The 13033-nt window shown below is 34.6% G+C and overlaps 1 protein-coding gene and 1 pseudogene across 5 annotated transcripts in view; one reads left to right on the top strand and one right to left on the bottom strand.

Moving 5' to 3' along the window:
* The window catches only part of LOC139982127 (uncharacterized), an 86112-nt gene that overhangs the window by 16045 nt on the left and 57034 nt on the right, over nucleotides 1–13033 (bottom strand). For 4 of the 5 annotated variants that reach the window (XM_071994714.1, XM_071994710.1, XM_071994711.1 and 1 more), the window contains 4 exons: nucleotides 12755–12807; nucleotides 9695–9811; nucleotides 5865–6070; nucleotides 1882–1958 (listed from right to left, as the gene is read on the bottom strand). In XM_071994714.1, the coding sequence (XP_071850815.1) occupies nucleotides 1882–1958; nucleotides 5865–6070; nucleotides 9695–9811; nucleotides 12755–12807 (453 nt within the window). The remainder of the gene's footprint in view (nucleotides 1–1881; nucleotides 1959–5864; nucleotides 6071–9694; nucleotides 9812–12754; nucleotides 12808–13033) is intronic. The other variant, XM_071994713.1, reaches the window with a different exon arrangement.
* LOC139983943 (U2 spliceosomal RNA) lies at nucleotides 4360–4450 on the top strand (annotated as a pseudogene).

The raw sequence follows: 13033 nt of genomic DNA, 5'->3' as shown, positions 1-13033 counted from the left end.
TGGCTCACAAAGTAAACAACATAAACAAGTACCTACCCGCACTGCTACGACACTTCAGGAGTGATCAAATTTGCAACAACATTGGGAAGACTTACTCGATATTATCATGGTATTCTATGTTTGGATTCACCTAGTTATACGATTTACAGTAGATTTAATTGGAGTCGAGATCTAGTTGCATATCTGGGCTTATTTTAAACTAGTTATTGATGGAGACGTCATGTCAAATTTCTGAATTGCAGCTTGATACTGGTCAAACCTGGTGATTTGAACTCTAACAGATTCCAGGGTGTAACATGGACCTCCAAATTAATTGTAAGGTTTAATAAACTACGGATCAAATATGGCTATAGGAACACACTTATCATCTTTATTTCACAATTTAAAACGTGTATGTAGCATGTGTTCTATATTTGTATTGCTTGGAAAACGTTATTTCGTTTCATCTGGGTTAGATTTGGATATTTACATATTTATAATTTGTGTTACCTTATTCATTGTATATTGTAAGTTGCTGCTTTGTCAATGGAACTATATATCACAATGTAAGGCAAAATGAGAGACAATGTAAGGCAATGAAAGGTGTTTTTGTTTCACGAATATTTCAGAATACCATCCAATTATGATATTTCATTTTATAATCTAATTGTTTTGTGATGGAAACCTACAACAGAATGATGTGTACATTAAAAGAAAAATATCAACTTTTGATGAAAACAAAGAATGGTGGAAGACATTATTGGTCGATGTGTATGGAAAACAATACAGAAAGTTTTACATTGAATGTAACTGACATTTCTAGTTGAACAGTAGACTGTCGATTTTGTTAGAAAGAAAACTCATAAGTAACAAGAAGATCATACAGATTTACAGTTATATAATACATTGGGTGACAAGAAGCCTTTTTAGTGAAAATATGTACTTATAGTGTGAAATTGAAATTACTTTATAGTAATGTCATCTATTATATCTAAATTGCCTTCATTAGTAACCACTCTCAATGAGAAATAAGGGGAAATATATTTTATTAAAGAAAAGGAAGTCAACTTAAAGAACAAAGAAAAAAAAGAATACGTGAAACAGGAGAACCACTGACAATGTCGCTGTCAGATGCTGAGCTGAGCGGCATTTAAACTGAGACGTCATGTGCATAGGTGTCTGTTCGTGAAACGTGCGAACATTTGTAGTATTGTTAACAACCGCTGGCACAAACATTACGTAGAGTGATAACGTCAGGATGCGTGCAGTTGGAAAATATGGGCGATATATTTCTCATTGATACGCTACCGTGTACATGACTTTACTTTAGTTTTCACTTTTGCCAAATCTAACCCTACTGTTTCAATTACTTTATCTACCAATTTTAGGACGATCATAGATTAGATTTGCTGCTTAAAAAGGGTAATATCATATTTGTGATAATATATTGATTAATTAGTTTCTATATAAAGAGGGATACAGAGGGTTACTGGATTAGATTCTTGTTATAAAAATACTAAATAAGATATCTGCATATAGGGGTCGGGATGAATGGAGTGTGTAGTGACGTGTAAGAAGTAGTAACACAGTAGTCTTCTTCTAGTAAATACGTTCAGGTCTGTAATGTTTGTATTACTAGAGAACCAGATTCATTATATAATTGTATTCGATGATATTCTGTGAATAGAACAGCCAAAAGGAGAACAGGACCTTGGCGGCATGATTGGCTTCTGACAATTACCATTGATAATATTTGCTAATGACTATGAATAATTCATAAGCCCCGAAGTATACTTCAGTGAATGTATATATTAACAATACAGTATCATATCATGGAGTTAATGTATAAACATGATAATACTTATCAATCGATATATGTAACCTGAGTTTCATATAATTTACCTTTCACATTCCTTGACTTTAATCTTGTTGGAATAGACTCAGCAGGGATAGATTGAGGTAACAGACACCACTCGAACCTACGAAATAAAGAAAATAATCTGGTAAATCATGTGATTATTAAAATCAAATGAAATCATGAAAAAAACCTGTTTTTACGAGTTAGCTGCAACAAACTCTCAATTCATAACGGAACATAGCGCTCACGGAACTCCGAGAGGGTCCTTAACTGTGTAGCGCAAGAGCCATTTCGTAGGTGTTTTGACCTGTATCTTCATGTGCATTTAGTCAATCATATTGGACCATCCACATTTTAAAAGCTTAAAACTGTTAGCTCTCTGGTGGTGTATGCTTAATCCATATATACAGTATTCCGGTAACCTTACACCAATTTAAATGTTAAAAAGAGTTTTTAGGACATTTTCAATGAGAGTACACTTGAAATCCTATAGTTTTTCCGCACTGTGTGGGCTTTTGTATGCGAAGTCCGATAATCCCAGTTCAAACGGTGAATCAAACTATGAATATTCATACCTTTTTCTACCGATTCTAAACTAAATTGACCAATGAGAACTCTATGCCAAATTGCAAACTAAATAAAGAAATCAGGGAAATGGGAGGGATGTTTCTTTTGTTTCCCTTTTGTTTCAATCGACATGACGTCACAATGCTGTACTCAGCACGCTTTGGTGAATGTGCAGTATCAATATATAAATAATAAAAGTGGATTTCCACTCAACGTAAAGTGCAAGTAAATAAGCCATTCAGCTCGTTCCACCTGATGTGAAACTGCTTATAATCGTACACTTACAGTATTCAAGGTCGATTTTATTAGTTCAGTAACTGCGGAAGAACCGTTTTTGAACTACCTCCAATCCATTCTAAAAAGTGAAGGATGCCTTCCTCTTCAAACTTTTCAAAACATTTTGAAATCTACTAATATCAATGTGGTCCTTTGTTAACATAGTTCATTTCTTTTCAATATTACTGACAAGTGTTTAAATATATCATCAATTATATATTTAGACAAATAAGATACAATCAGCAAAATAATGTTGTAACGATTTCTCAGGACTCACTTTGGTTTTGGCAAGAAAAACGATTTAACATAAATAACAGAAGAAGCCATTTCATTAGCGGTAATATCACGTAACTTTATTTGAACCACATTTTTAAGAGTAATATATTTTCAATGTGAATGATTATGTGTTTATAAATGTCAAACATACTATGATTGTTGTGCCAGATTGATATCACATTTTGATATCACGAACATGCCAGCTCGAAAAACACCTTAAAATATGTTGTATCCATTGTATACATGGTGTGACTCGGGCTTTCATTGGTGTGCGTAACTGACCCTTGTAAAACGATATCAAGACAGGGCGTAAGAAACATCTACATAATGTATACATAAGTTGTGAATACACGATCGATAGGCCTTAGTAGTTGTTTACTTTTAAGATTTGAGCGAACGAACATAATTCAACAAAAAATGTGCTGCTATTATTTTAATTGGCCAATGGTACACCCCCAATCCTCTGCAAAACAATTTAAATGTTCGGTAAACACAAATGTTTGATATCAAAAAAACTTGATCCATTACAGTGATTCCATCTTTGCATGTTTTAAGAAGATTACCTCATAGGAGAAGTTTTCAGTCAATTATCTTATACATTCTGCGGACTTTTTTAGGGGCATATCTTTTTTGTATTAGGAGGATATGTGTTGGGTTTTTTTATGTAGAGATATAAGTTCTACAGTGTAGATTGAATCGGTGCCTTAATTGGCAATGAATTCTATCGAGGAAAGTTGCATTAATCCAGACGTCGTATAATACATAAAGAAACTACGCCAACCACGGAAGATCACGTGAGGTGTTACTCGGTACTACTATCACATAATGTACTTTAACACCTTTCATCGTGATTTAATGATGATTTATTAGGTTTGGATACTAATGTTTGAGATTTACATTAAAATTCTCAGAAAAGGCTTTATCTGCATGGACACAATCACTATTAATACTACAGGTCATTATATATTGATTATCAAGTGTGCGACAAGGCTTCTTGTGTTTGTAAAGGAACAACGGATCATGTCGTCCGCTCTTGCCTTATTAAAACGGTAAATCCAAGATTGCAATGCCTTCGTAAATTAAATAGGTTTCATATACTAGACGCACGCTTTACATATGTTTTATAAGCATGTGATATGTAGTGCGTTGTTGTATTGATTTGTCTGTTGGGCGGGAATGCATGTAGTGACGATTGTAAATGCATACATTATACTACGTCATTACACAAACTAGTTGTGTTTTCGACGAAAATCAGCCGACTGTGGCCTCATGCGACCAACATTTCCCGATACTGTTCACAGCGAGACTACTCTCCCCACATATATGGATCTGGACATGGCAAGAGCCCCTTTTGGTGGACTATTAGTACTACTATATGCTGCTAAAATCTAACATAATCCTTCATACCTTCCCGGCCTTTTGGCTAAGATCATGTGTAGTATCTGTTCCCTTTTTGAGGGGAATGATGATGCCCACTGACAAAGTGCACACAGTCACAGTCCCGTTACAAGGGGACTGGGGTTGAGAGCAGATCAGTGGTTCGGTAGTTTGGTTTCCGTGCCCAGGTTCTTTCCTGGGCGACTTTTTCTTCAAAAGTGTCCTTCTTTCATACCTTAGTACATTGAAACTGTAAACAATTGTTTACTTTCTTTAATGTTTGGTTTAATATGTATCTTAAAATGTTGGTATTTTAGTCGTTATTTATATGTTTCATATTTTTGATATACTTCTTTTAATTTTTTCACCACCACTATTTCCTTTTTGTTATTTAGTGTGAGCATGGATTTACACTACTTAGAAATACAGTATAATTGAAATCAAATTATTTCAACGTAAATTGTGTACAGTCTGAGTTACTGCTTTCGTTCAATCTGAAGAAAAAAATAACAAGCGTTGAGCTGATAACCACTACACGCCTGTCTAGGGATAGTCTCAGTTACCATAGGAATATGTTGTCATGGTAAACTTTGCAAAAGATCGAATATATTCACTTTTGGACTAAAAACACTGAGTTGAAAGTTAGCATAACAAAGTTATTTGAACTAATACAAAGACATTTTCGATGCTCTCCTCCATTATCTGTTCTGTTGGATAACATTTCTCAGTTATTTTCTGTTATTTATTGACAGATATTATAAAATCAAACAGTCATTTTGGTATAAATAATGGAATGCTAGGTAGAATGACGGTCGCCCGTTTTGACCGCAAGTAATTGGTACTTTCTGTGTACATCTAATATGACGATTACGAAAATAGTTACAAAAATGCAGTGAATATCTATACCTATCTTACTAATCTTCTTGATGACAATTTGGGTGACAAGATGCAGTTCGAGTTGCGAAACCCGTAGTTGTTGTATAATATTAAAATAAGTAATGTAATAGTATACGCAGATTTACAAGAACGGTTAACCGTGTATGCGTAAGTATCTGATAATGTCACAATGGAATTCCTCTCTTTGAATATTTACAGCTGTTTACCATTAGTACCTTGCAAATATGAAGGATACATACATATTAGTAAATAGAAAAGAGACATCCGGGGGGTGGGGGGGGGGATAACACTCGTCAAATTGTGTCAAATTCCAACTGATGAAATGCTAACCAATTTTTATCCCATTATATTGATTACAGAAGCAAACTGACATCTTTAGACATTATGGATCAAAAGGTTCGTTCAAATCCGTAAAACACTGTCTACTCAAAACACTGTAGTTTTAAATACCACGAATATTCGAAACTATATAGTAACCAGATGAAACGTCTGTGATATGACTGAATAACACGTAGATTATTTATGTTGTCATACGGTGTATTTGTCCTGAAGTTATCTGTACGAATGGAAGCATCTATACTCTATATGTAAGGATAATATACTCCGTTGATACGTTACTCATTGTAATACTTACTCTAGCTCCTTCAACATATGTGACTCTTGTACAAACATCAATATGTCAACAACCTCTGTCACTGTCATTTCTCTTCCCCTCTCTGTATATATTACTACCTTCTTTATTGATACAGGACATGACAGACGTAGCCCTGAATGTAGGATGACGTCACCAGCATCAATCTTACTGAAGGACATCCACAGATGCAGACAGGAGATGGGAATCTGAAGAAAAGGAAGACAAATGACGGAATTATTACAGTAATGATTTTAGGATATTTGATTAAGTATGATACACTGATTGATAACCACTCCAAAAGTCGTTAATTTCTATATTTGTTCTGTAATGTATCATTCTCGAAATTTAATTTGTCTAAATGTCGCTCAGGAGTACTAATCGTAGTTTGAAGAAGTTCCTAAATAGGCCTTAAACATTGTACATATTTACAATTTCGGAGGGAAGGAGTTGGGAGGGGGGTAGGTGAACAATAATGACAAGGAGGGTTTATATTGCCTGTTACCCACAAAAGTGGAAAAAATAAATATAATCTTGTGTATGGAAGGTTGCACCATATTGTCATTTTGTGATATGAGTAATAGCAACAACGTTGTTGCTTTTCTTTTTTGAACTTTGGCACCTGACCTTTAATTATGTGACACCAGTAGTCACACATACTCACTGTATGACGCTAATACGCCATATACTTTATCACATATTTTGACGTCATTTCACGGAAGTGATTTTTTGTTTAGCTCAATTTATCAACATAATCTGCTTCATAACTATTACAGTTACACTGATTTGATATCCACCAATTTGTTGTCTTGGAACTGGTGTTTATTTCAAGAAAGGAATAGCGTTGGACCAATCAGTCACCCTTTTCCTATCCTTCCTAAAATATATTCTAATTGTGAAAAAGAAAATAAACGAAGGGCTCTTTGTTCAGCTCATTTTAACATTGGTTGATTCGTATCGACTTAATGTAATAAGTTGTAAATGTTATATATTGTCTAATTCAAATTATTGTAGCTTGACAAGAATATCAAACTGATGAATATATACTTCAACGCATACATGGTTAGTATTGTTTACATATGTCTATCGGTCTGGTGTCCTTTAATGACATTTAACCTCTTTGAGGCAATATCAAAGTATGTAAATTTAGAGAGTGTGGAATCACATACCCATCCCACATATCGCACTATTACTCATATATGCTCTTGTGTGGAACTATATTACGTGTTATTCTTTGTAACTGTCTTTTATGATAATTTTTTGTTTATATTTGTAAAATCAGTGCTGCTAAGCTCCTTTGTATATAATGGAAGAACCCTCTTTGTACATGGAATTAGAAATGTTTTAATTGAGCATACATGACTACTCAGAGCTGTTATAACGTATCTTTTATGTACTTTATCCTTTGCTGATACAGAAGCTCCCAGCCTGAGAGATTCGGCTAAGGACTACATAAATATTCCATCATGTACATTTATTGTCATCGCTTTTACAAGCCAAGGTGCCACATAAATTCAGACGTGTATGGCAAGCAGTGTGGGGCAAACACCGCATAATATATCCGCGTGTTAATTTGAATATATACACGTGTACATTATTAGCCAACCATATGGCTTCAATATATTTGCGTAGTATTTTGATTATAATCATGTATTAATTAGAATACATTTGAGGATTAATTGAATATATACACACACGTATTAATTAGGGGATAAATACGAGAGGAATCGGTCTGAAATTTGATTTGAGACCGATGATGACGTCATCGATGAGGCTGAGTGGACCGAGGCGATAGTGTGTATTGAGACTCGGTGTGTGTGAAAATATACACAGTACTACTGCTGTAACTAATTGCAAGTAGCCTATATATACTGTACAGTATTCTTTTGCAATTTGGAACATTTCTTTGCCCATAAACATATTTGCATATACTCATGGCAACGTTACACCATGTCTTCATTTCTTTCAATTATGACTTCATGATTGCCACGGCAACAAATCAGTGTTTGTCTAACATCTCGATCCTGAAGCAATTCTCATCTCTATACACTCTACCAGTCTCGAATCGCATCCGAGACTGGTCCAGTGTACAGAAAGTTGGTGTAGGCATTTATGAATTCGGATACTAACACGTAGTAATTCGAATGTATTAAATCATGCTGTTGTCAAGATCAAGTACGTTTGGCCTGGGTGTACGTCAATAAAGACTAACTTTGCAATCTCTCAGTTATAGCACTGGCGAAATAACAATGTGATCTCGAAACTCGCTTGTGCAAGCTATAATACACGCCAGTTATTGTATGAGTTAATCGCGTATATATTCAAATTAATACACTGATATATTCGTATTAATATGAAGATATGCTATGTATTGTTTGTCCCATATGGCTTGCCATAACCGTGCGCTGTAACCATTTGCAAGGATTATTTTGCGTTCAGACAGTAAATGAAAAGAAGAAATTTATTACTGCATACAATTTATATGTTTGTAAAACAAGTTGAAATTTCCTTTAATGCGATTCTGTCATTCTTTTGTGTTAAACAGCTGATAATGCCTGTGAATAACACATCTATGGCTCTCTTTGAGCCTGCATACAGTTTAAGAAGTGTCTGACGATGGTTAATTTACCAATCATTTTCATTGTTGACAAAATATACTGCATGTTCGAACTAATGTACTTATTTGGTCTATGATGTGTTCATCGTCCAGTTCTTAGGTGATATCTGTTAGATAACTACCTTAATCGTTAAGTTAACGTAAAGGAACATTCTTCTAGTGGGATTATTATATTTCAACCTCGTCTATTCTCATCTCTGTCGTACTCAGTCATAGTTATCATATATGCGTCATAACCGGTTTGTTTGCATGTCACTGTTCTGAGTATTACCTTTATATCGTTTATTTCAGTGATTAGTTTCGTAATGTTTTAGTATTTTTATGTATCATTTATCTTGTTTACAGTGGTACCACATAAATACAAGTGAGGAATAAATGCAGTAAGGTCACGCCTGTCTTTGTCTCATTTATGGTTAGCTGGTTGTCTAGCGGCAGATATCCGACGCATAGTGAGGGCAGCACAACATATATTTGTAACATACTTGTAAAACTAGTTTTTACATATATTTAGTATCCTATGTTTTCCACAATTCGAATGCCTCTTTTTGAAATCCGTACTGTTCTTTGAACTCCAATATCTTTTCTTTCAAAATCCGCTTGCGGTTTCCCCCCTCCCCCTCGAAATTCCGAATTCTTTTTACCAATTCTGAATGTCTCTTTTTAATATTTTGAATGCCGTTTTGTGAATTCCAAAATCCGACTGCTGTACATAGAAATCATGATATCTCCACAAATTCGTTTTTTGTCATGCTACCAACCTGTTGCACATATATATCGCTGTGGCTACATAAACCTGGAAGTTGACGTTTTGATAGGCCAGAACAGAGGGGTGCCAGGTAGGTCATTTGACATGGGCCAACGAATTTGAGAGGGCCTATTCCCACTGGTAGATGGAAAGGGGCCACTTTGCTAAAAAATATTGATATTGTAAATACAGTCAAGTGTTTTAGCACAACTATTACTAGTCATATTTTACAATCTAGTCATTCCATGATGGCCAAGAAATAAAGACGGTGACCACAGTTATGAGTTATTAACTGATCAACATTAGCTTAATAACCGTCGTTTATGCATATTGCTAGTCTACATCAATGTTAATCATTATTCTTAGAACGCGACACTTATTATACTTATTATTAAATAATGTCTTCTGAGACTTTACCAATACACATAATTGTTACAAAGACCAAACAACTTATTGTGGTTACTGACTTACGTCATGGTCTGATGCGTACTCTAGAAGCTGTATAGTACATCTCTGTATTGAATCACTGTCATTGCTGGCAATAAACACGGTCTTTGTGCATATACGCTTGACTGTATCGACATCAACCTGGATATTAAAACACAAAAGCAGTTTTAGTTGATATATATTCCACATATAATACCATACGTATTATTTGCTGTATTTTGGTTTTGCGTGACTTGAGATCCTTACTTTGAATATATCGGAAAAATTGAATACCTCTCGACAGATATCTTTCAGAGAGAATTTGCAGAGTAAAGATTGACAGAGAGCTAACATTCAATCGTTTAATGTAACTTTTACTTACGTGCCATTTTTATATATATATTTTTCGTAAGGTTTGGCAAAAACAGAACTTCAATAAATACGGCACTAAATCTCGAAGCCGAATTTGATTATTTTATTATGTAGTAGTAACAGTATGTATATGTACAAACATAGACAACGCCATCTTAGTTAAATTTATTCTTGACCAGAAGTTCCTCGTTGTACTGGAATGAAAGTATTGCTAACGATATTAATTGGCAATTTAACAAATTCAAAAAGAAAAACTGATAAAAACACTACAGTTACATTACTTACTATCATCCGCCTACTTTTAATGGTTAATTTGGTTTCGATGAAATCGTAACCTATGCATTCATGCAGGCGGAGACTGGGTGTTTGTGTGTGTGGGTGTACTGTGTGTATGCGTGCGTTTGTTTTGCTATCTGACCGAGGACTTGAACAAAAGAATTTCAGGTCCTCGGTTGTGATTTCTAAAGAATCACCACGTCCTCGGAAGAATTCTATTGTATGGGGTATTGTTAAGGTTAGGGTACGTGGTTTTGAACAATGGAAAATACAATGGGGTCCTTGGTCTGAATGAAACACAAACATGTGTGTTTGTGTATGTGTGTGTGTGTGATGCCTGGCTTGTAAACACAGTATCTCAAGTAGGGAAGCTTGGACCAATCTAATATTTGTTGTATATAAGTACCACATTGAGTAGATGTGCCCTATTTTTTTGGTTGCCTGTGAAGGTCACCAAAGGTCAGTTAGAGGCCAAAAACCAAAATATTAAAACAAGCAATAACTCCCATTGACAGGGTCCGACATGTTAATATTTTGGACTAGTTGTGAATGGGGTATGGGATCGTTTCCTAACATAACAGTCATATGATCCAAGGTCAACAAAGGTCAATTAGAGGTCAAAAACTAGTATTTTTGCAATAACTTGAGAACCAAATGTCCATCAAGGTTGGGATTTTAGGACAGAGTGCAAATCATTAAGGGGAACATTTTCGATAAAAACCATTAGGTCATCCAAGGTCATTCAAGGTTGATTATGTGCAAAAAACTGCCAGATTATGCTACATTTTGCAACAACTTCTAGTCACAAAGTCTGTTATGGCTGATATATTGGGACAAGTTGTGAATGAAGTAGGGGCACGTTTTCTAAAATAACCGTGATGTGATCCAAGGTCACCAAAGGTCAGTTATGGGTCAAATGTTTTTTTTGGCAATAACTTGAAAAACTACCATTGACTGGGTCCGACATGGTTGATATCTGTGGACTAGTTGTGAATGGGGTAAGGGATCGTTTCAAAACATAACAGTCATGTGATCCAAGGTCAACAAAGGTCAATTAGGGGTCAAAAACTAGTATTTTTGCAATAACTTGAGAACCACATGTCCATCAAGGTTGGGAGTTACGCTATTGTAATACAACAGTCGACCTGAATTTGGGTGACCTTTGACCTCAGGTTGACCTCCAGTGACCTGTATTAGCTTCTTTCAAGTTGATTCTTTGAAGTTTCGTGGTCATATTCCAATCTAAATTGTCCATAAGTGGACTCCTCTGCAACCTTATGGTGAGAAGTTATTAGAGATTTGGTTTGGTTTTGTAATACCTGGTGTGTGGATTCATAACATTAAGTACAAGAACCCTATTGTTATAGATGGAAGTGTGCATAACCACGTACAGCAGACTGATCTGTGTTAGCATGCAATAGTGTTATTGTAACAGCTAGTTCTGGTTATACTAACAAGCAGAAGTCTAGTGCATTGAAGTTATCGAAACCTCAATGCATTTTGATTCTGGTTTTATTTATAAATGCGTTTTGTTGGCATGTTTTTCTATTGGCATTTTTTTTTTTAATAACATTGTTTTATAGACGACTCCATTATAATCAGATAACGAAACATGATGCATTTCCCATTCACTGTTATGTACATTTGATTTGAACGAGCAGCAGCAGTTTATGCAGCTTATATTGTTGGTCGTCAAACTGTCAGTATTAATGATAAGACTCTTATTGATCAAGCTAAAATGCCATTCTAGATGATTGAACCAAATAAATTGTCAAAGAAGTAAAAATAATATTCTACCAAGAATTTGTAGCGTAAGTAATGTGTCATCATTGCTTTTGATTGCGTGTAAATAGTTTTGAAGGATTCCCCAACACCTACTCCACCCCACCCCAACAAATCTAAATTCTTTTTGAAAATAATGGAAATAAGAGTTAATGTTATCTGAAGAACTTTTTAATATCGAAAATATAAAAAGCAAATCGAAACCGTCTTCACACGGTACTTAAAGTATGGAGCATGCAGGTTTACTAGCAGTCTACATATATGCAGGGTCTTGTAAACCACACACATTGTAGTGACAATGTTAATGTAATATATAGGATTGTGTTTCTCAAATGTTATTATGTGTTGGTTACATACCATAACCAATCCATGTGCCAGAGGAGAGTTTCTGTCGTCATATGAACATACTATATCAGTTATTTATTACAAATATGTAATCGTTTGGTGATGGTTGTGATGTGACACCACCAGTATTCGTAGCTCGGGTATTGCCATATTCGAGTTTCAGTTTGGGTTCAAATTAATATTAATGTAACCGCTTTTTTTTTCCCTCTTTGTTTGTAGAAAATTGGTAGTTATTTCCAAAGAACTTGGACGCAAGTATTTGATTATTTCTATTTCAAAATGTTTTATACACATATACGTGAAAATAATAGGCCTAAAAACAAAACATACCTCCCAAGCACCGGACTGAAGATTCAGACTGTAACCGTAGCTCTTCCACAACACTAAGATGTCCGAGACACAAACATGTGCAAGAGAATGAACAATGCATAACATAATATGACAGATTCATCTACAGAGAAGAACGGATTAAGTATATATATATATATATATATATATATATATATATATATATATATATATATATATATATATATATATATATATATATATATATATATATATATATATATATATATATATATATATATATATATATATATATATATA

Source organism: Apostichopus japonicus, chromosome 16, assembly GCF_037975245.1.
Source record: "Apostichopus japonicus isolate 1M-3 chromosome 16, ASM3797524v1, whole genome shotgun sequence".
Classification (NCBI taxonomy): Eukaryota; Metazoa; Echinodermata; class Holothuroidea; order Aspidochirotida; family Stichopodidae; genus Apostichopus; species Apostichopus japonicus.
Note: the sequence above shows the minus strand (reverse complement) of the source record. Positions and strands in the feature narration are given on the sequence as shown.